Below are 25,165 nucleotides of genomic sequence, written 5' to 3' on the forward strand. Positions count from 1 at the left end.
ATCGATTTCAAACACGATATAATCGTATTTGTAGATGTATTTAGCTTTAAGTACTTTGCCTCTTCGACTCAATACTTGTTGAATACTTTTTCTTATACTCTCAGTTCTCTCAGTTTCTCTCTTTTCAACTCTTTTCAAATTAATCTCAGTATATACATTTCATCATTTTGTCAGACTCTCAATTAAAGTAGTTACTCTTGCTATTTTGACAATTTTTTAATACATAAAATTATAATATATCAGTGTACTAAGGTAACGCTTATTAATAATTAGATTTTAATATAATTAAATAATTTAGTTTAATATATTTGAATATAATTATATACATATGTGTATCATACTTAATATTAATTAAATATTATTTAGAAAACAGGCAGTGGGTGAAATAAATATTTGGATATATTGTAGACAAAAGTTGAGCCACCCAGTAGAAAACGGATCGATCTGTCATCGAAGACGAAAGACGGACATGGATACATACATGAAGGTCGATCGATTCAAATGTATGGTATAACGGTCTTTGAAGACATTGTCGAATAAATTAGCCAAATGTCTTCAAAGACATTTTGTGTACTTGTCTCGAAGACTGTCTTGAAGACCCAGTCTTGCATAACTGACTCAGTCGGTAAAAGTTTAATTTTTCACCCTTTTTTTTATATCACTTCTCTTCTTTTGCGCTCTTTAAATTTTAAAAAAAATTTAATTTTCTCTTTAAATAAGTAGAAAGAAATATCATTTTATATAATAATTGTTTACATTTTATTTAAAATTTGAAATTAAAAATAAATTTAAAGTAAATTATAAATTTTATTATAAATAAGTGATTAATAAAAATTAACTTAAATAATAATTCCATAGGTCTGTTACAAAATCATTAAATGATTTTCCATTTCTTGTTGCTTCTATAAATCGAAAAAAATTGTTATATTTAAAAATATTTTAAATATAATATATATATATATATATATATATATATATATATATAGATATATATGTATAATAAATGAAAATTAGTTTTATTTATTTCACGATATGTTAATACACTTCACTTCAAAATTATAGTGTCACTTCATTTACAAAATATAGCGTCATCTGATTCCAAATCCAAATACGTTGCTGTGAACACTACAAATGAGAGAGAAAGCAAAGAGAGACTATTTCATTTATGTTTGGAGCAATTGTTTTTGGAGAAATTTGTGCTTAAACATGCGAACGCAGTATTAAAGACCGTCTCGAAGACAATGTCTTCGAACCCTACTTTTTCTACTGGGCACTTGTACAACTAAATATCATCATACAAACCCACCCTTAAGTCACTATCCGCGGCGCATAACGCTTTCGCATTATTATTATTATTATTAGGATCCCCCATTTGTTGTACAGCTTCGCAAAAATCTATACAAAAATATATATACAAAAATTATATAAAAATATATATATACAAAAATTTGGTATATATAATATAAATATGTATATATGATTATATGTTTAATGCGCGGTACTTGACGTCTTCTTCTCAACATACCATAAACAATTCTTCCAAAGGATTATAGTAATAAGAAAGTTATGAAGCTGAAGTCGATGATTTAAACAGGGGTCTGTAAACCAGTCAGGAGCTTTAGTTTTAGCTTGTTCTATTAATAGTGATTTTATTTGGACAACATGTCGCATATATTTAACCTTTTCTTCAAATATTTCAATATGAGTCTTACACACCTCAAAAAATCTGCTAGAGGGTGCTTTCAAACTTCCAAAATCTGGAATCTGACTTCGATTCATAATTTTTTTAGTGAATAAATAGCTCACTTTGAGCTTTAAGGGATTTCATTCTCTTTCAAAATATTTAAATTGCACAAATCGCAATTAATTTTTGTCTATACCTTGTGAGCAACGTAGTCAACAAAATATTTAATTGACAACCATTCCACATTAATAATTTTGCAAAGTCTTCAAGTATAACATTGGAATCATCAAATACGGGTTAGTATAACAGCACTAATATTTTACTCCTCAGTAAGTTCTTGTATGGTCGCTTTTTCAAAAGTATTATCAAAATTATTTAGGTTCCCTTCTCCGGTTACTACTTCTTTATCAATTTCGTAGTTACCAGATGAAGATAAGTGACCCGATGAAGAATTAGAACGAATACCAAATGCGCCAAATGATTTATTTCAGCAACTGAAGAATTTCTATTATTTCCGCTCTTTTGTCTAACTAATTGAAAAAAGTTTTCTATTCGATTCTGATTTAGGGTTTTAATTCTTAGAAAAAACGTGTCTTTTTGCAAAACTTCATTGGACAAGGTTATTACAGCATTTACTGTTATTATCATATCATAAATAAAATGAATTTTTTTATGGTGAGAAGTAATGTTTTTTAAATAATCTACGAATGCCTTCAAATAATTATGAGGCCTATTACCAATCTGTATAGCTGATCGATAGGAATTATTCCCATAAAATGTTCCACTATTAATGCAATCTAAAATTTTATCCATTTAAGCAACAAAATTAACGGTGGATATAGCAATTTGGCTTGGAACTTTTTTGAATCCTCAGCATAAGCTCTATTTGCGGCTTGTATGATGACAGTATGACTAAAAACTTGTGTTGCAGTTTAGACCCTTATCTTTTCAAATGAGGACGGATATATATGCTGTCTTGTAAGCTTCTGACACATTTTTGTTATATTATGTTTTTCCTTATCATATACTTCACATAACACTTTAAAACTAATAGTTCCGTCTGGCGTTTGCAAATCATTTTCCATTACCCTATTTCTTGAAGATTTCATCAAATTAGGGAAATCAAACATAAAATAGATTTTTCTGTTATTGTGAACTATAAAAGGTTTATCTTTGCTGATTTCTAGTAAGGAAAAATATTTTCTTTTTGAAGGCCCTTGATCACAAATGAGTGCTTCAATTTTACGCAATAGTTCATTTTAAAGTACTTAAATATAATTAAAATAATTAGTAATTAAAATATATTAAATATATATATATATATATATATATATGAATTTTAAAGTATTGAAACGGAATTCCTTCGTCTTTATATATATTATATGTAAATTATATATATATATATATATATATTATTATATATAAATTCGTATGATATGAATAAAATATTAAATTGATATTACTAAATAATTACTTACTAATATATTTTTTAACATTACTTTACTTTTTTTCAAATAAGTGTTTTAAGGGAAATAATAATTTAATAATAATAATACTTCGCAACAGGTGCATTACCACCATAAAGGAAAGACAAACACCATATCTTATTTGGCTTTGACTTATAGATGGCAGTTTGCCTCCTGCTTTGCTTCTAATCCGTATGTGGCGCTGTGAAGGTTCACGTTATCTTGGATTGGATTTTTGATAAAAACTGAACAATTTTTAAAAAAATATTATGGAAAAAACTGTGCATACAATTAGTTCTTATTATTTTAGATCTGCCTAATTTTTTAATCTGACTCCCTCAATCCAAATGTCTCAGAAATTTAAATTGGCTCTTATTTTATTGGATATGTAATACGGAGTTCTACTGTACATTAGCTACATTATTGTTATTTATATTAAAATGTAATTTTTATTAAAGTGTTTTTTTTAAGCAAATTGGCAAAAACTTTTTTTTTTATTGTTAAAAATTAAAATTAAGAAAAAGAAATCACAATTTAATTTTACAATACCTTATATGTTATTGATATTTCGACTTTAGTCTAAAGTCATCATCAAGAAATTAAACAGTACATTCAAATACCAATCAACATATTAATACATAATGATGGACAAAAGCATAAATGTGTATATATATACATATAAATATATATAAAGAAAAATACATAATTAATATTTAAATTTTTATATAAAAATAAGTTGCATAATTGATCTATTCAAACTAATCAAACTAACTAATTCCATAAATTTGCGCATATGTATATTTATACATCACTAATAATAAATTTCAACATATAATTTGTTGAGTTTTTTTATTTACTCATTGAAACAAACATTAATTAGTTTTTTTTTTATTATTACCATTACCTTCACACAACTATTATAAAAGTTATTATTTAAATATTTATTAAAATTCATATAGTTTTTAAATATTATAATTAATATATCATATTAAAAATACTTTGTTCAGAAACTCATACAAATTTTTAAGTTTTTATATTTTTACATCACTAACGTCAACAGCTGTCACTTGACATTAAAAATTTTTATTCTGTGTAATGCCTGTGTATTTTGTGTGTATTTATTCAATAATAGCACGGCAGCTGGAAATATGATCAGTGGCAACAAAGCAAGTATTATTTGTGTTGTTATTGAGTTTCAAATAATAAAATACTGTTTTATATAAAAATATATATTAAATTATATGTGATATTTTATAAAAATCGAACTTTAAACCGGTAATCTATAAAAATAACTAAATTCTGCATTTATTTTTGTTTTATTATTGTTTGTGGATTCTTTTGTGTTGTGTTTCTTGCAAAACTAATAGACAGTCACAGGTAGAAGAACAGGACATTGTGGAAATATTCCTTGTAGAAACCTTTTTTGTACATGTGATCTAAGCTGTCAGGTACTATCACCTATATTTGGTGTACATGCAGTGCACATTCTCACTTCGAAATCATATACTCCGTTTGATCTTAGTATGTTTTCACCAACATGCGGCACTTAGTCGTATGATTTGGTTAATGGCTTCTTATGGGTTAATCGCAATCCATTATGTTACTTAATATTTAGAACAGTTTTTTTTTAATGATATATTTAAATGCTGTATATATTTAAACTAATATAGTAATCTAATATTAAAGATTTAGTTGGAACAATTTTCAAAGCACTCAAAACTTTTTTTAATTCTGCTTCAGGTTATCGTGGGAATCACCTCATTCAAGTTTTAATATTGGGGCGAGGGTCAATGGTTTTTTATTAATCTGCATATGTTGAGCATCATGTGTGCCGATCGTCGCGCAATTAAAATTAAATTAAATTTTATTATTACTTAATAATAATTTCTTGTTTGTTATTTTACTAAAAATCCATTTAATTAACTTTTTCTTGCAATTATTCATTTTTAGAGCAAATTAATAAAATATAGTATTTTATTTTTCATTTAATTTTTTTTAATTTGATTTTTTTTTTAATTATTTTTTTTATTTATTCTTTTTTAATTTAATTTATTTTTTTATTTATTTTTTTTTAATTTAATTTATTTTTTTATTTATTTTTTTTTAATTTAATTTATTTTTTTATTTATTTTTTTTTAATTTAATTTATTTTTTTTTTCTTTGAATTTAATATATATTTTTTTTCAATTCAATATATTGTTCTTTTAATTTAATTTATTTTTTTTAAAATTTAATTTATTATTTTTTTTTTAATTTAATTTATTGTTATCTTTTTTTTAATAATTTATTTTTTATTTATTTATTTTTTAACTTTAATTTATTTTTTTTAATTTAATTTATTTTTTTTAATTTAATTTATTTTTATCCATTTTTTTAATTTAATTTATTTTTTAATTTTATATTTTTTTATTTAGTTTTTTTAATATAATTTTTTTTCTAATCAATGTTTTTTTAATTTAATTTTTTTTTTTAATATAATTTTTTTTTTTAATATAATTTTTTTTTTTAATATAATTTTTTTTTTTAATTTAATTCTTTTTTTAATTTAATTTTTTTTTTTAATTTAATTTTTTTTTTAATTTTACTTTTTTTTGGTCAGCACCGCAAAAAAAACCTTTAAAAATTGTGGCGTTTACACTTTAGTTTTAATATATTAATAAATATCATCTTTTTACAGCTGTAAATATATTATTATATATAATGTCTTCCACAACTACGTTATATGTAACGCCTTCCTAGCATAAATACGTCGACAACTATTGCAATTGAGCTAACATCAGTGAGATCAAGCACAAACTCGGTCTGAAGTGGCCAGATTTCTTAATATTGTTCTAAAATAACTTCAATGTGAAATTTTACCCATCTATAATCCGTACTTAATTCCAAACAATCTATTTCTCTTTTATACTTACTTCACCCAACTATACTCTAGCCCATGTATTCGCATTTGTAATTCTTTTCATATTAACTGCCACTTAGATATCCATGGGCTACAAAAACAACGAAAAACGTGGTTCACAGCTGTAGCATTGTATTCTTTGAGACACAATTGCACAGCAACGAGTTGCTTAAAGGACCTCCATCTTATATTTCTAAGGAGAAAGACACAATCCACGTGCAATAAGAACTAATACTTTCGTAATCTAAACAGTTACTTATCCCGCATAAGTAACGTCAATACCAAATATATGCCTTAGTTGCAGTTCTACTGCCTTTGACGGCGCGCAAATGTGGTCCTATAGTAATACTAATTTGAGCCCGTTGATCGATGGTTTTTGTTCATGTTGCCATACCTTCACCTAGACCTAGACTAGTTTCAGTTAATTCACAGAAGCGTGCACCCATTGTTTTTTTGTCGCAAACTTATTCCATACAACCCTTCTTCTCGCTCTTTCTTCACCCAAAACTTATCCTAACTCATGTAAATGTTTTAGATTTCCTTTCATGTTTCCTGCTATATAAATCTCTACGGGTTACAACAACAGCATAAGTAAAGTCCACCATTTAACAAATTAACCTGATTTGGTGCCCAACGACACTTTGACATTTTGAGCTATATAAATTAAAAGGAAATCGAAAGGGTTTGCATGTCTAGAATCCATCCAAAAACTTTATACTGACATTTCGAAACACTTCACTATCATTTCGGTCGCACATACAAACGGAGTGCGTTTGTTTCTATTTATTGGTATCTCGTAAAATTTTGATTTACAAATTTATTTAAAGATGCATGTAATTCTCTAATACCTATCTTTAAAAAGTGCCCATCTTAAAATATATGCTTTTGATTAGATATGTAGATGATAGCCAAATTTTTCTATTTGAAGAGCACGGATTATTCCCTCAAGTGGTCATGTGCCTTAGTAATTGTCGCAAAATTCGTACACCAAGTGTAAATCCAATATGTCTACTTAATCGCTCATCCTTGCTCCTCCCTCACTCCATATCACTTTCTCAAATGTATCCCATTGTGTAGAGTCTGGTCAACTATTTATATTTTTACCCTCAAGTCGGCTTTTAACTACAACAATATAGGTAATTGTATTAGATTATAGTTACAAATGGTCTTTTCTTATCTAATTTTAGATGGAATATTTTTGTTATGAGTTTAATGTTGTCAGTTCATCCTGCTTTTCTTTGCGACTTCGAGTAGTGGCGACGATGAGGAAGACCTTCTGCGCTTTTTCGTGTTTTTGTTCATATTTTAATGCGTGGCTGGCGCACGGATTATTGTTCATTTATTGAGTTTAAAATTTTTTTTTTTGCATAAGGCTTTGGGTTGTTATATATAATATATTAAAAAGTGCAGAAATAAACCTTTGAATTTTATCTATCTGCAGGTGAAGAAAAAACCGTTTTATACTGAGAATGGCTGGCGGCTGCGTTAATTTTATAACATGCTTTTGCAGTTTACTTTTTGCTGTAAGTAGATTTGGTAAAAGAATTTATAATTTTTTATTAATTTTATTTATAATTTTAGTTGACTGGTCTGATAGTATTTTTAGTTGGTGCTATGGTGCAGTTAAATTATTGGCACTACTCAAATTTTGTCAGTGATCACACATTGTCGGCTCCGACTATTTTCATGATTGTTGGTTCTGCCATTGCTTTCGTTTATTGTTTGGGTTGTTGGGGAACGATTACGGATAACGACTGTATAGTTTTTTGTTTTGTGATATTAGCAGTTAATGTATTCTTATTGGAAATCGGCATAGGCATATTTGTCTATGTTAAACACGATAATCTGCCCAATACCATGGAGACACAATTCAATCTAACTATGAATGACTATAATGAACGCAAGGATTATCAAGATGCCTGGGCTCTACTACAAACTGAGGTATGATTTGTATAACGAAAAATGCACTGAATTAATTTATAAAAATCACCCGCATATGTAACATAGTCTAGTCGGTTTCAAAAAAATAGGTAGGCATTTAAAAAATTTGCACTAGTTTTTCTAATATTACAGTATAGTTGAAATATTGCAGACTATTGTAATAAAACTATTGCACAATGGAAAATTCAAACCGCTTTGCTCGTTAAGGTTAATAACTTTCATTTGGGTAGACATATAATGAAAAATGGATTACAGCTTCAATAGTGTTGGAGAAACAATGTTATGTATAATAGGTCAACATCAGACGCCTTTCTTCTTTAAGTATATATTTTCAGCTCTACTATATACAATATTTTTTTGCTAAAATGAACAATTATCAAAATGCTTCAAATTAGGAATTCATTGTATAACCAATTCATTTTTATATTAAATGATATTCCTAAGTCTTCTACGTCAACGGCCTCATTTTCTGAATCGTTTTATTCCAAATGGTTTATATTCGCCCATACTTTATGTACTTTTTATATTATATTATATATTATATACATATTATTATATAATATATTATATATATGCTATTATATATTTTATTATATATATGTTACTATATATTATTATTATTGTTATTATTATTATTATTAAATCATAATCACGCATTATATGAATGCACCCCGACCTAAAAGATCCATTGTGCGCTAAAAGGCCCAATTAAAACAATTCTAGACTATTTATAAATCTCGTACTTGCTGTGGGCTTAATTTTATCTATTTAATTTGGGACCAAGATCCCGCTTCCAAGAGAATTTTGTCAGGAAAACTATTTTACGCACTAATTTCAATTATTATTAATTTTAATAATTTTATTATTGATTTAAATTTAATCCACTTACATTTTTTTAGTTAAGATGTTGTGGTACTTTAAATTCTAGCGACTGGGAGCCCATATTCAAAAACAACACATTACCGACATCTTGCTGTGAAATTATAATACTGAACGAGGCCAAAGAATGCACCACGGTACATGCCAATGAGGAAGGATGCTTACCAAAATTATTGGATATACTGGATTCAAAAACATTTATATTGGCGAGTGCACTCGCGGCTGTACCTATTGTGCAGGTGAATGCAAATAATATTTTTAACTTTTCTACCTAATATTAAATGAATAAAATTTCTATATTCTGCAGATCCTCACTATTATCTTAGCATGTTGCTTTGGCAAGTCATAATTCAATATAAATAATATATTATTGCATTTAAACAAAATTATTTGATACGTAATAATAATAAAATGTATATATGCATTTATATTTATTAATTTTATTTTAATACAATAAATAATGTTAAATGAATTTTATGTAATAATATACGTAATTGACTTTCCTATATACCTCTTATAAATTTATGGGTTTAAACCCTAATCTAAGAAAGGAAATAATTTATTTCAAATAAATCGTTTATGAAAACAATCTGTTTTTAATAACAACCGAGATACAGTGCCAAAAAGAATTATCTTAAAACTTATGTATCAGTTTTTAGTTTTTTAAATTATTTTTTTGTTTGTTTCTTGATTGAAAGAATCAACTCGGGAATTTACAAGAGGTACATAGAATACATCATGTATAATAGCAATCGAATATTTGCTAATAATTAAATAATTTTAATACTCTATTGATAATACAAATTTGGATGCAATAATATTTTTGCTAAATATTTAAAAACAAAACACTAAGTATAATAAAAACAGAAAATACATATAAGAACACTATGTAAGTCTATATATACATACTATGTATGTATGTATGTGTACATAATTTTTTATTAAGTACTGAATAATAAAAATTAAAGGATTTAATACAGATCTAAATACTCGTAAAGAATTATTACAACAATTCTGATAATATGTGAATTCACTTATATAGACTGTTCCATTGTGACAACTTCATTGATAATAATATATCATTATTTAAAAATAAAAATGAATTTAAGAATTTGTATAATATATACAAAATATATATATAATAATATATATTAATTATTATATATTAATATATATTAATTATTATATATTAATATATATTAATTATTACATATTAATATATATTAATTATTATATATTATATATATATAAAATTAATATATATTAATTATTATATATTATATATATATAATATTAATATTTATTAATTATTATATATTATATATATATAATATTAATATATATTAATTATTATATATTTATATGTATTTACATATATTAATATGTATTAATATATATTTAAGGAAAATATGTAGTTTATTTAAGCAACAATCTTATAAGAATTATGTTATTTTGATGAAGTATATAATTTAGACATATAGGTCATATGCATATATATATTTATATGTAATTAAAAAAAAAATATATGTTAATTACATTTTCTACAACTTTTGTAACATTTAAACTTATCATTTTTTTATAAAACATTACTGCCAAAAAACTATACCATCAACAAATTACATATATGTTTTGAATGTTAATATTCACAACTATAACTATATATATTCATATATATATATAAATATATACAAATTTGTTCGAACTGATTTAAGAATAAAATATAAGCTAAATAAATAAATATTCGAAACGTGTTCCAACTTTAATTATATATACTTTGATTATAAACAGATCTTCATCTTCTTCTTATTTGACTGTACAGTCCAGGGTGATCTTTGGCCTCCCTCACGATCTGCCTCCATCTATCCCGATCTTCTACTACTCTCTTCCAGTTCAGTACTTCAATCTTTCTTGCATCACTATACACGTTCTCATCTCATCTTATTTTTGGCCTACCTCTATGCCTGCTTGTCAGCGACTGCTGCTCGGCTTTCTCTTCGGTCCCATGCTTACTACACGAGCAGCCCGTTATGAGCTTTGCGACTTAATGTATCTCACTATAAATAGGTCTAATTGTGCAATATATTATTCATATACATGTCAGTTTTCAGATGGGAGTAAAATATGCTATCAGAGAGATAGATTATAGTTCTGTAGTGCTACGTATATAGCTTTTTGTTTTGGCGTTTTTTCCAGTGATTAACCTTCACCGTATTGTCATTAAGCAATACACCGTGGTTAAGAATTACTTTCATAGATTATACATAATTCATTGAATTAGTACATATATATTTATTTAATTTTGTTATTTATTGTTAATTTATAAATAATTTTGTAATAATTACAAAATTTATATACATTTTTATTAAAGGAAACAAAATTGTTGTTTAGAATTATTTTTATGGATTATAAATAATTTATTGAATTAGTATATATTCATTAAATTTTGTTATTTATTATAAAATCAATTTAATAATTTTGTAATAATAATTTAATAATTTTAGAGTCATGACAGTGACAAAGCTCCAGTTAGCAGATAACTGAAGGTTTGAGCACACAGACAAATTCAGATTGATTTAATTTAACTCACTCTTTCGGCATGAAATGAATATGATTATCAAATATTATAATTAATTAATATATTGATTTTTGAACTAATATATTAATATTATTTAATTATTCAATATAAAACTTATTATTTTAGCATTTATTTCAATTCATATCATTATTAAATTAAAAAATTAATTAAGTTAATCTGCATTTTTAATCTACACTGTTTACATTATAAATTGGAGATTAATTTTAACGTTTCACTTGTGATTTGTTTCTTGTGTTTGATAAATTTCTGCAAATAAAGCATTTAATTACAATTTTGTTCAAAAAAATTATAATATAAATTCAATATATATTTTTATAATAATATTTTAACAAATTTTAGTTATAATTATGTTATTACTAACATTAAAGAAATTTATTAAAAATTTACTCGCTTCAGCATTTTCAAACTTTCATTGTTTGTTTTGAATAGATTATAGAGATAGAGAAAATAGAGAAAAATAATCATAATTTCTAAGGAAATTAAAAATTAATCTCGATCAAAATGAGATTAACTTTTGTATGGGAAATCTGAGATTAAACAACGAGATTAGTACTTTAATCACGATTATTGCTTTAATCTACTTTTAATCTAAAAATTTGAACGCTGTATAAAACTTTGACAATAAATTTTTTTAAAATGAATACAATTAACTCATTTTGTTCCCGTTTTGACATCACTAACACCGCCCAAATGATTTGGTATGGAAAATTCAAATTCTGTGTATTTCTGTGTTTATTCTGTGTGTATTCTGTGTAAATGTTCAATAATGATAGCATGATACCTGGCCAAAAAAGCAGTAGAGCTTCAACGGTGAATATTAGTGGTAGTGAATTAGGAGGAATTTTATTCGAGTGCATAAAACCTGAAAGCGGCATTTCATAATAATATTAAATTGTGCAGTAAGTTTAATATATAATATGATAATGTTATAAAAGCTTCAAGTTTCAAAGAATTTAATTTTTTACCGATGTTTAATAAAAAATTATACGTCCTGTATTCACTGTGTGTTGTTGTTATTTATGGTTTGTTTGTGTTTGTTTGTTTGTTTATTGGACTATTTTTATTTAGTCCTGTAAGGATTTTGTTATCAGGCATACACAGGTAAAGGAAATGGGGAAAAAAGTGAAAGTGTATGAATATTTTAAAAGGATTTTAATTATGTATAGTGAAAAATATCTATACACTAAAAATTACAGTTATTAAAAACTGTTTTTACAAGACTTTTATATATTATATACTTTTTTATTAAAAAAATGCGATAATTGTGTTAACTGTGTTGGCATTTAATTTCGGACGTGTGCGAGTTATTATAAATAATAATTATATTCAATTTTTTAAATTAAATACAAACACTTTGTATGTGTATACATTTGATATAAATATTTATTTACTTCTTAAAAAATTAATAAATATTATGTACATATATAATATCAAGAAAAAAATACAGTAACTACTGAACATACTTGGCCGCCTTTCTTAATATAAACATATTTTCATCATATGGATATAATATAAAGCTTAATTATAAACCTAATTAAAATATAATTAATGCATTATCTTCTTCAGTGTGTGTGTGTGGGCCAAGTGTTATACTTATTTATATTCCTTGCCATGTATGTGAAGTTATTTTAATTCAAGATTTTATATACGACCTCTCCTGCCCAATTCTTGGAATTATCTTCGCTGTCTGCACGTCCCAGTACCGAATTAACGCATTTTTTATAACAAATTCATAATATGCGCTATATTTCATGATTTGAATATACGGACGTTTGTAAGTAGTAGCGGCGCTAGGTGTCGGCGATCGCCTACGGCCTCGCTGCACAGGGGCCTATATTATATGTAAATAATAGGTCTGTTCCACGAGCTACTCATAGTAAAACATGAGTAAAACAAAAGTAAAATTTACACAAAAATACTTGAAAATTTGCTGGTGGAACGCGCTTGTGTATACACAGTGTTTACTCAAAGTTACTATGAGTAGCTCGTGGAACAGACCTAATAATATACAAATTTCATCATGTCCTTATACTAATTCAGATTATCGAGCTCCATTGTGCATGATAAAGATATTTATAACTTATGGATATTGTACAATTACTTAATAATAAATTAATTTCTAAATGGGAGATCTAATACATGTAGCTTTTCAAACCTTTTGATCTCATCAAACTCGTCTAACAAAGCTATAGCTAATGGGTTCATGTGTTCGCTTAGTCTTTCAATGTATTTTAATATATAATTTCTTATTGCCTCTTTTATGTAGGGGACTTTGAGATCTCTATGAATGCAGTGGTTTGTTACAAATCATGGAGCATTTACAATTAATCTTAGAGTTGTAGATTGAAATCGTTGTAGTATTTCAAGATTCGAGTTACTTGCAGTATTCTACAGCTGTATCCCTTATGTTCAGATTGGTGCAATAATCGTTTTATATAAAAGTGGGTTATTGCGAATGTTAAATTCGTATTTTGGACCAAGTATCTATATTGAGTTGTTTTCTTTTAGTTTGAATGTGTTCCTTGAACGTTAGGCGTATATTGAGATGAATATTTAAGTACTTAACGGTACATAACGTTTCCACTAAGCCTAACAGGTGGGCAGTTAACCCTTCTCAAACACAAAACATATTTCATACATATTTCTTAAAACCTTAACTACACTTACCAGAAAAAATAATGATTTTTTTTGTCTCTTATTACGTGAATAATAGAGTTTTAATATTGGAGATATTCACTGTTTTGTGTAAATTTTTTATTAGGCGTAACATTGAAATGGATTGAAAAAAGTATTTACGAAATTACACCTAAATTGAATGAAAAAAGAATAGCATAGAGAAACGATTGTTTAGTTATGAACATATATACAATTCATTGAAATACAAAATTCATTCAACTTTTTTACCACAATGATAGATGCTATCATAATAGATACCGACTACCGATTCAAATAGAATAGGTGACTAAATATGCTAAATTCTTAAAATAACAAAAATATGTAATTTTTCATAATTTAAAATTTTTACAAACAACTTACTGAAGAACAGTTAAAGAAGATGGTCATACAGAGTCTACATAGATAGAGTAAATTATAACATATAGAGAATAGACAACACCAACTGAAAAGAAACAGTAACAAATCAGGAAGAATTAAAAATGGTGATTTACCTCATGTCATAGCACTTACGTTCGTTCTGAAATCCCTTTGTGTTTTCTGTTCCATAGGTTATTACGGGTTAAAACAACAACGTGTTGTTTATACCTTTCTTTGCTTTCGGTTTAATCCTTTCTTTACATCCGTTAAGTCACTTCATTCCATTATTAAATTTTGTTATCCTTTTATATGATTGCTTCTGAGGTTGGTGTGTATTACAATATCAACACGATTATGCCTTCGAGTATGTTATGTCTGGGATAAATTTATACACAATGATATATAATATGGACTAAGCACAGTGCTTGAGTTCATATCCCTAGCGACACACTAGTTTCGTATATTTTGGAATCAACCGTGTGGGCAGCGTTATATGACGAGGATTTTTAAATACAATAGAACCTTCATATTTCGATTCCCATCGGAAAAGTAAAACTATTAGAAGTATATTAGAAGTTTTGATTTAGTACTAAAGTTTAATTGATTAAGCAAAAAAAAATATCGAATTATAGGATTCAAGTTTTTTCCTTTATTTCCTAACTTTTCAAATAAAAAAAATATATACAGATAACACAAATACATTGTAACATGTTACACTGGATGAAATACATACAATGTTTTTATTTTGTATGTCATATGAATTCTTTGCAAATGAAGAGACTAAAGTAAAGGCAACCAAAAATTCTGACTGAACAATAATTTGTCTATATGTAGCTATATGCTAAAGACCTACTTGTCACGTATAAATATATAAACTTCAAATGTATGTATCCATCCTTTGCAGTTCTACTCCCCATGATGTAGCAAATTTGTTCTTATGTTCACACCAAATCGAGAGCTCTTGATGTTTGGTTCTGACTTATTGAGGTGGGTAGGTTTCTTCTCCTCAACTCAGGTTAGTAAAATAATAATTGCTTTCTATTAGACAAAAACTTGAATTTTATTTTAAAAATGCTTATATAGCTTATTTGTGCTTGATACAGCACCAATTTAAATTACAATGTGTATACTATATATGAGGAATAAATGTGTTTGAAAAAATTTGATTAATATGTATTAATATATTTATTTCAATAAGATATAAAAAATACCATTTCCGACACAACGAAAATTTATAGAATGAAGAAAAATTCTAGCTATTTTATACAAGTACGATATATAACCAATATCAAATTATTATTTTTATATACAAAAAGTATCGTAAAAGATTAGGTTAGTTATCAAAAAGTAAATATATCACATTTTATTAATATAATATCACTGAACGATAACAATGGGAATAACTATATTGATTTCTCTCACAAAAATAATCGGAAATATATAGTTGTACTCCCCATGATGTAGCCCATCTGTTCTTATGTTCACACCAAATCGAGTGCTCTTGATGTTTGACTCCGACTTATTGAGGTGGTTAGGTTTCTTTTCCTCAACTCAGGTTAGTAAAATAATAATTGCTTTCTATTAGACAAAAACTTGAATTTTATTTAAAAAATGCTTATATAGCTTATTTGTGCTTGATACAGCACCAATTTAAATTACAATGTGTATACTATATATATGAGGAATAAATGTGTTTGAAAAAATTTGATCAATATGTATTAATATATTTATTTCAATCAGTTATAAAAAATACCATTTCCGACACAACGAAAATTTATAGAATGAAGAAAAATTCTAGCTATTTTATACAAGTACAATATATATCCAATATCATATTATTATTTTTATATACAAAAAGTATCGTAAAAGATTAGGTTGGTTATCAAAAAGTAGATATATCAAATTTCATTAATGTAGTGTCACTGAACGATAACGATGGGAATGGCATTTATATACTGAATTACATATTTTCCAAATAAGTTTATATACAAAATGTCATTAAAATATTTATATTTATATAAAATCGTCATGATAATACATATGTTAAGATCTTAAGTAACAATGGAATGCTATTAGAATTTTGACATAAAATAGATAAAGTGTACACTATTCATCTGCTATCAATTACTGATAGATGTCGTTGCGATAAGAATTTTTATAGAACTAAAGTCAGTGGAACCAGAACAGACCATATATACGGACTTATGAAATATGTATGCATACTAGAACTTCAAATATTATGCGGGTTGTTTAAAATCCGGTGTGGCTGAAGCTAGTTAAAATTTTGTGTACTGATAGTTTGGGTGTTCGCTTTAAATATTTGAGAGAGTAACAAAGTTGTGTGACATTCTTATCTCCTCATTTGAAAAATAGCACTGGGTTGATATTTGGTACGTAATGAAATTCAATAATATATATTTTGAAATTAAATTAAATCAGAAGGAGTTATGTATTTATTAACTTAATGTCATCATTCTTATCCTTCTGAGCGTTGAATTATTAGTGAAAGTGTTTAGCAGAACTTAGTCTTCATAGGTAAAAGGGTCTTGAATAAGCGCACGTTACTGCAACATATGTGTATATTGTGCGTGTGGAACAAATAAAACTAAATCTTCAGATAGATCACATAAAAATAAGAAATTGAAGCGATTCCGATTTCCAGAACACGGTGATTTGATAATAAATTTTAGCGGAGTTATTTATTTTAACTAATTTTTTCCTATACGCTTTATATCGATATCATTCATTTCAAACTTTAAAATCCACATATATCTACATATACAGTACATCTCTGTTAGTCTGAAACTCTGGTAATTTAGTCTCCCTCATAATCTGGATAAAATTAGCAAATACAAAATATGCATTATGTGGCTTGTAGTCTTGATCGACCACTGTTTCGATAATCCGGATCATATTTATGGGTTAGTTACGTGCATAATCGCATACCAACCTAACCTAAATTGAATGAATCATTTAATGTATGGATTAATTTATTAAATAGTGGATTATTATTTAGTTTTTATTCAGTTTCTGTTAATAAAAAAAATTTTTCAATATATAAAAGACTTTTCTTAGATTTTTAATGTAATTCCTGGTATCCTGCTATACTGAGACATTCTCAGTAACCTAAGCATGGAACCGGATTAGCGAATCATGCTGAAATATATTATTGGTTGAAGAGTTGAAACTGTTGAACGATATTTCTACTTTGACAAAGTCCAAGTTTACTATTGTTTACTTGTGCAAACACTGAATCATCACGAAAAGTTCTTATCAATACTAGAGTGCATATATCAGTAATTAACTAATAAAAGTCTTATTGATAATAATAACAATACTGGGTATAAAAAACATTGTCTTCACAATCACAAATAGTCGTACGTACAAATCTTTTATTTACTCTCTGACCATTTCAAACACTTTAATTGGGGCGTAATATTTTTGAAATCTTCAATTGGTAGAGGTCAAATGTGGTGCCACTTTGTTACTCTAGAAAGTTGACAAATCGTTAATAATTTAACATAATAAATAAAATATTCAACAATTTTAGTTAATGAACTAAAAATTGAAGTGATAATTAAATATTACGTATGTACTAGTATATCTAATCTTATGTATAATTAACTTAATATTGATTTTTTACAACTGTGTCAACTTCGTCTTTTTTTTTTTGCAATTGAATTTGCATTACTAAATACTCTTAAGTCCATTACTCTAAGTGGAAAAAAGTTTTTGTTGCAAATTAAAAAAAAAAATGACGTGTTGGAAACCATAAAACCATATTGTATACTTGGGAACAAATGCACCTGTAGCATAAACAGTAAGCAAGTAACACTGAAATATATTGATGACTTATTGACCTAGTAATGCACAATCGGTCATGTGACCTAACTGAGTCCTAACTGCTTACGTGTGCCATATGGTTTAAATGGTTACTATCTAGATATTTTATAATCGACCATTCAGCGCAAGGGCGTATCCAAATTTTATGTGTATGTTGCCTAACCTACTAAGTTGATTGGTAATTATCTGACTACACAACAGCTGGCAACGCCAGAATAAAATCAAATATATTTTATATATGTGGCAAGTTTTAAATACCAGCTTTAAAAGTTTCCATTTCAAGAGATGTTTGGTTATCTTTTTGCAAATAATTCAAATAATGCACCTTGGTGATTTTTATAAGATTGAAAAAAATTGAATATCGTTCAGTAATAAAATTCCTCCATATGAAAGGAATGAACAATGTTGCAATCAAATTCGAAATGGATTCTGTTTACGGCAACCTTGCACCATGCTGAATTTAATCGACGTCGTACGAGAGTTTTTGATGAAGAGCGTCCGAAAGGGGTTACAACTAAAAAAAAAAACATTGAAAAAATCCACGATATTGTTATAGATGATCCAAAAATTAATTTATGATAGCAGATAACAGAGATGACAAATATATCATATACACGTGTATCGAATATTTTACATTAATATTTAGGTATGAGTAAGCATTCGGTAAGATAGGTACCACGTTTGCTTATAATCACCCAAAAACGACAACGACTTTGTCATTCAAAACATTGTTTGGAAATGTTTATGCACAATCTAGCTGACAGTGAGTCAAGTAGTGACAATTGATGAAACATGGTTCCATTATTTCACACCTGAGGGAATACAACAACCCTGAAGTATAACTCGGGGATAGTATGCCCGGGGTTATGGACCACGAACACAATAATCGGCTGAAAAATTTTTGGCTTTCGTATTTTGCAACTCTAGTAGAATAATTTCTATAAACTATTTAAATCCATAGTATTGGATCGATTAAATTAAGAAATCATGAAAAAACAATCACATTTGTCGAAGAAAATATTTTTGTGCTTGCATAATGCACTTGTGTAAACGTCAATGAAAACCATGTCAAAATTATATGAATTACGGTACGAATTGCTTCTTCACTCACCGTATTCTATACATATGACTCACAGTGACGATTACTTGTTTCCAAACTTGAAAAAATGACTTCAGGGAAAGAGATTTGCATCAAATGATGAAGTAGAATAGGAAACTGTGGAATATTTTGGAGGACTTGATGAGTCTTATTATTTAAAAAGTATCCAATTGTTGAAAGATCATTGGACTCGGTGTGTCGAGTTAAAAGGGGGATTATATTTAAGCATAAAATGTAATTTATTTATACTATTTCATAATATTTCGTATTTTTTTACTATATATCAAAAAAACAATGAAGCACGTAGAATTCTCTCTACTGTTTTCAAACACTTCAAATAGAACTGTTAGAAATCGCAGTAGCCAGCAATTTTGTCAATAATTAGCTATTGTAGATAAGATATTATAGATAATTTTTAGATTTAGTTTTGCGAACACTGAGATTCTAGTGTTCTGAGCAGTTAATGGAATTGTTGACACTATTAGATATACCGACAATTCAAAGACTGCGATCTTTAATCCGGCTATTAACCGACATTTTAGGTGTACAGCTAGCTGCTAGAAACACTTTTACATTCATTAACCGAAGCTTTGTAGATCTAGTTATAGTACACTCATTCTCTGAAATTGTTTTTGGGAACGTGTTTATATTATGTAATAGTTCAATCGTTCCCTCATATTGTAAATTTTATTGTAGCAAAATGCGCTACGTCTTATTTCTTCGCAACATCTATATACCATATATATAACAAATAATTTATGTATTAAAATATTTTGTTACTCGCAATTATCATGACTTTCGTTGCGGACTTCAGAAATTTTTAGACCGTTATTTCGACTAGGAGTAGGTTTAGTTCGTCTTCGTTGATGTAACATTTCCTTATATGAAATTGCAAATCTTTTTATCTCCAACAGACATGCCTTCATCCTAACTTAAAAACACAAGACTTATAATGTATTCGCCATATCAACTTATATGTTTACAAATTTTTAGACAGTTATGTCGTCTAGGAGCAGTAGCTTCCAGACATTTATTCTTTATTAGTTTCTCAGTTATTTTCATCATTTAATTTTCTTCACTCCCACTAGAGTTTGACTGCCTTGCAGCTGTGGTTCTCAAACAATTTTTCCTTTCTTTTAAATTCCCAGTTTAATTTCCGAAGCTTCCCTTGCATATCCTAAGTTTATAATTAAATTTTTAAAAACTGTATTAAAATAATTTCTTCGGTAATTAAGCAAGTGTGGCTGTAATTGCAACGAACGAGCATTCTTTTCAATATTGTAATCAGTGCCAGAGCGCACAGGGCGTTGGGGCGCAATGCCAATTTTTTCCACTATTCAAATGTGTGATGAACGTTAAGTGACCATTGAAACGATTTTCTCATCAAGTGTGTTGTAAACTGTTTTGCACGAATAGATGAGTGAATCAGTGGGTTAGGTCGCTGCATGTGTAACATCGGTGCTAGCGACTACGTGTGCTAATAACAATCTTCACACAGAGAACTGGGAGCTCGGCTGGCATTGCGGATGGTTCGGTGTAGTGTTATCGGTGGTGGTTGTTAGTAAAGCTCTACGAAAACAAAAGGGTAACGTAGAATGGCCTCGTATCGATGTCTTGTATTGATTTATTTTTTATTTAAATTTTTTATGTGCTTTCAGTTGTCAGTTCGTCCTATTTTCATTTACGATTATGTGTGAGTTGCGTCCACAGTGAAGAATACTTCTTGCGCTTTTCACTGCTTTTCATTGCTTTTGTTGATATTTTAGTCCAAGGCGCGCGGTTCATTGTGCGAAGCACTTGGAGTGATTTCATTTTTAAAAAATATTGAACTTAATTTTGTAAGCAGTTTAGATATTCTCAAAACAAAACTAAAATATCTTGAAATATGTGTTTATTATTAACTTATTATGAACTATTATTAACTTTCAGATAGAGGAAATCGTGCTCAATACTAAAAATGGGTGGCGTGTACTGCGTTAAGTTTGTTACATGTTTTTGTAATTTACTTTTTTCTGTAAGTAAATTTGATGAAACATTAAAACAATATAATTTTTACTAATTTTGTTTATAATTCTAGTTGACCGGTTTGCTGATATTAATAGTCGGTGCTTTGGTGCAATTGAATTACTCGCACTACTCAAATTTCGTTAGTAACCACGTTTGGACGGCACCGATTATTTTAATGATTATTGGTGCCGTCGTTGCTTTCATTTGTTTTCTGGGATTTTGTGGAGCTATCAAGGAAAACTCTTGCATGATTTTGACATTTGCTGTATTGGCAGTTATCGTATTCTTATTCGAAATTGGCATAGGCATAGCCGGTTATGTGAAACACGCTAGCCTGCAGAATATCATGGAGACACAATTCAATATGACTATGAAAGAGTATAATGAACGCAAGGATTTCCGTGATGCCTGGACTCTACTACAAACTGAGGTATACATGAGTTTCCAATACAAAAATATTTTGAGCTTACTTTTAGATTTTAACAACTAGTTAACGTAGCCTAAATACGGCTAGATTTTGGGGTATATTAAATAATATACACATAAACATTATTCACCAAAATTGTGTCGTCAACAAGCAGACCGCGTCGAGTACATGCAACTATGCTTCCACCTGATTGAAACGTCTTACCTAAAACAGTAATTTAAGTTTTTGGAACAGTAAAAAGTCATACACGACTATGTTGGTGCAGTGCGGTGCTAAAAAAAAACTTGCGCAATGATGGATTGGTCTGATCGTACAGTAGTAATAGATCGCACTAAAATGGTTGTACAGTATAGTGCTATTAACTTACAGGAAAAAAAATGTGATGATATATTTTACGATCATAAATTCCAGATACATTACATAGAATGTGTAATGTAACCAGTATTGTAGCCAATAGAACCCGCTCGATAAAGGTGTAAGAATATCTTCGATATAAGACATAGCTGTTGTACGGGGTGACTAAAATCCAGTAGGCACCACACGATACTGGTTTGATATAAATGGTAGTAAGAGAATTTAATTTAGGGCAACTGACCGGAGGCACAGACAAATAATATACAGATTGCGAATGCAGAACAAAAAAATGACTCCCTTTGATTTCATGGTAGCCATATCGAGTAGCCACCTAAAAGCACAATGACCTTTAAATAGTAGAACAATTAAGGCATATAAAAGCTACGTGTAACACAATGATCTTAAATGATCGAAACATAAAATGATATAGTGTAATATAGTGTAGAAAATGTTGCTATAGTTTTTCTACTCATATTGTAAGTTTGGGTGCTTGTGTGATTTATAAGGTGGCGATTTTCTGTTTTGCGATTTTGTCCTTTAATAGTTTTACTGCATTTTTCTGCATTTTTTGATTTTATATTTACAAAGTTTTTTGTTTCTCTTGATTAAGAGGGAAAAGAGAGGAAAGGGCATTCAATAGTAGTCAGACACGAAGAAGTGTTGTTTACTGTTGAATGGACACACAAATTCAAGTACATAGTCTTTGCTTTCGTATACATGTTTCCTAAAATATATGATTGACTTTGTGTGCATGCAATGCACAAATTTTTCCAAATTATTATAAATTTAATTTTTGATAAAATTGTATACTGGTCTAACGCAAATATATGAGGTTTGCCTATTATGAAGTGCTTGATAACTTCACTAAATATATGAAATGGTAATTTTTGTGACAAACGAAATAATTTTATTTATAAAATAGTTGTGAAATTATCATAATTTTCATTTTTTTTTAATTCAAAGTTGTTATATAACAGTAATTACTCTGTGAACAAGAACTGAGCTTTGCTAATATGTTTAATATAGTATATCTAAATTCGTGGAAAATTAGATGAATCCACTATCCTAAATTTTTATTAAATTTCGGATATTTTTCCGTAATTCGTAGAATACGGTGGTAACTACCAAACAATTTCATTAGTCCAAATATATATATATCTACATAAAATTCATAACAATTAAAATATACAATATATATATATTACTAACATCAGAACTCCATCATTCAATATGGTTAACAATAAATAAAATAGTTGCAGCAAACCGATTAACAAATTCATACATATATTATAAAACTTAAGGAAGGACTTATTTCTTGTAATCTTTTTCTTTAAATCATTAAGTTAACACATGACCATTCATAGATACACAATTTCTTACCAATCCCAGTAGATTCAAGAAACTATTCGGGTTAAAGTGTATAATTAGCTTTATTGTATCACATAAATATGAAATGATGTCTGAACATTGGAAATTGGAATTATTATTTATTCAATAGCGCCTAGTTAAAAATAAATTCTAATTGCCAATATTTTTACATCGGGGACTTAAAGTAATCGATATTAATCCCTATCTGTAATATGACAGTATAATGATTAATCACAGATTTTCCATATAAAAGTTAATGTCGTTTTAGTCGAAATTAATTTTTAATCTCCTTAGAAATGGTGATTATTTTTTTGTGCAACCCTCCAAATGTCTTAAAATCGTAGATTTTGCGTATTTTTTTCTTATTATCCAAAACTCCAGTTTTTTGAAGCTTTATCATTGTCACAGCTTCGTGCCAGGGTTACAAAGCTGTGCCTTCAGTATATTGTTTGGAGACAATACCCGGTGGCTAGTCACTGGAAATTAGCATCGTAAATATGCTTAGTCCTACTATTTTCTGAGAAGTGATGGTTTATCTTACCCACTTTCAGTAAATTGAATATTACTTAATCGTAGAAACCTATTGTACTTGTTGTACTAACATTAAACCACAGATATGCAAATTTACTTAATGTTTTTAAATTAATATTTTTTTTAATTTTATTTCTAATCTATTGATTGTAAGAGACATTCCTGCATACTTGTTTTACTTTTAATTAAAATCTTATTTTTTATTGTATGTTCGAACTGAAAATTATAATTATATTTTTACTTTTAGTTGGGCTGTTGTGGCACTTTCGGTCCCAGTGACTGGGAACATATATCCGAAAACAAGACATTACCAGCATCTTGTTGTGAAGTTATAATACTCAATGAAGCTGAAGAATGCACCGCAGTACATGCCAACAAGGAAGGATGCCTACCAAAATTATTGGCATTACTGGATTCAAAAACCTTAATATTGGCGGGCGTAGTATTGGGTGTGGCTGGAATACAGGTGAGTACAATGTATAATTAACAGCTGCGTGTCTTATATTAAATGAATAAATTTTTATTTTGCAGTTGCTCACTATCATATTTGCCTGTTGCCTTTATGGTCAGTTTCGGAGTCGCTACCAGGCCGTTTAGCTTGCGTAGTGAAGATCCTATGAATCGCATTTAAAATATATTGCTCAAGGATTTTGAATTAGTCGAAAAATTATTGTGAAATCATAAACGCTAAAAATTTATTTATTTTCTGAAAGTAAAAATTTTTACATAATTTTTATTTGAAAAAAAAATTGAAAAAGTAATTCATTATAAAAGTAAAAAATCTCTGTAATTATATAGTAGCATAAATTTTTTTATTGATATATAATGTATAACAATATTTTATATATCCTAACTTCTTACACTTATTATAAATAATTTTGTAAAAAAAAGTATTGGTGATTCGTTACGAATTTTGTAGTTTAAATACACTATATGTGTTTTTGGCCAAACATATTTTATTTTATTAATATATATAAATATATTAATTTTTTATGTTATAATATTTATCGAAATTTTATTTATATTTATATAGTAATT

General features: G+C 27.6%; 2 protein-coding genes across 4 annotated transcripts; both read left to right on the forward strand.

The window, feature by feature from the left end:
- Window positions 1–4,222: 4,222 nt before the first annotated feature.
- On the forward strand, window positions 4,223–9,259 carry LOC119690227 (CD63 antigen-like). Its single transcript, XM_038105245.1, has 5 exons — window positions 4,223–4,316; window positions 7,491–7,572; window positions 7,631–7,990; window positions 8,890–9,108; window positions 9,177–9,259. Exons 2-5 carry the CDS (start codon window positions 7,519–7,521, stop codon window positions 9,216–9,218), a joined length of 675 nt encoding a protein of 224 aa, XP_037961173.1. The 5' UTR covers window positions 4,223–4,316; window positions 7,491–7,518; the 3' UTR covers window positions 9,219–9,259.
- Window positions 9,260–12,260: 3,001 nt separating this feature from the next.
- Window positions 12,261–24,836, forward strand: LOC119690226 (CD63 antigen-like). Of its 3 annotated transcripts, none has more exons than XM_038105242.1 (5): window positions 12,261–12,364; window positions 21,370–21,454; window positions 21,518–21,877; window positions 24,375–24,593; window positions 24,659–24,836. In XM_038105242.1, the coding sequence occupies exons 2-5, from the start codon at window positions 21,398–21,400 to the stop codon at window positions 24,722–24,724; spliced, it is 702 nt and encodes a 233-aa protein (XP_037961170.1). In that variant the 5' UTR covers window positions 12,261–12,364; window positions 21,370–21,397; the 3' UTR covers window positions 24,725–24,836. The 3 variants fall into 3 exon arrangements, with proteins under 3 accessions (XP_037961170.1, XP_037961172.1, XP_037961171.1); XM_038105244.1 differs by lacking the exon at window positions 12,261–12,364 and adding an exon at window positions 12,548–12,566; XM_038105243.1 differs by lacking the exon at window positions 12,261–12,364 and adding an exon at window positions 21,184–21,278.
- Window positions 24,837–25,165: the final 329 nt, after the last annotated feature.

The sequence above is a fragment of the Teleopsis dalmanni genome, chromosome X (genome assembly GCF_002237135.1).
Source record: "Teleopsis dalmanni isolate 2A chromosome X, ASM223713v2, whole genome shotgun sequence".
Classification (NCBI taxonomy): Eukaryota; Metazoa; Arthropoda; class Insecta; order Diptera; family Diopsidae; genus Teleopsis; species Teleopsis dalmanni.

Coding starts and splice junctions, on each gene's coding strand:
- LOC119690227 (XM_038105245.1), top strand. CDS start 7,519: ATGGCTGGCGGCTGCGTTAATTTTATAACATGCTTTTGCAGTTTACTT. Junction 7,573..7,630: donor TTTGCAGTTTACTTTTTGCT/GTAAGTAGATTT, acceptor TTATAATTTTAG/TTGACTGGTCTGATAGTATT. Junction 7,991..8,889: donor GGGCTCTACTACAAACTGAG/GTATGATTTGTA, acceptor ACATTTTTTTAG/TTAAGATGTTGTGGTACTTT.
- LOC119690226 (XM_038105242.1), top strand. CDS start 21,398: ATGGGTGGCGTGTACTGCGTTAAGTTTGTTACATGTTTTTGTAATTTA. Junction 21,455..21,517: donor TTTGTAATTTACTTTTTTCT/GTAAGTAAATTT, acceptor TTATAATTCTAG/TTGACCGGTTTGCTGATATT. Junction 24,594..24,658: donor TGGGTGTGGCTGGAATACAG/GTGAGTACAATG, acceptor TTTATTTTGCAG/TTGCTCACTATCATATTTGC.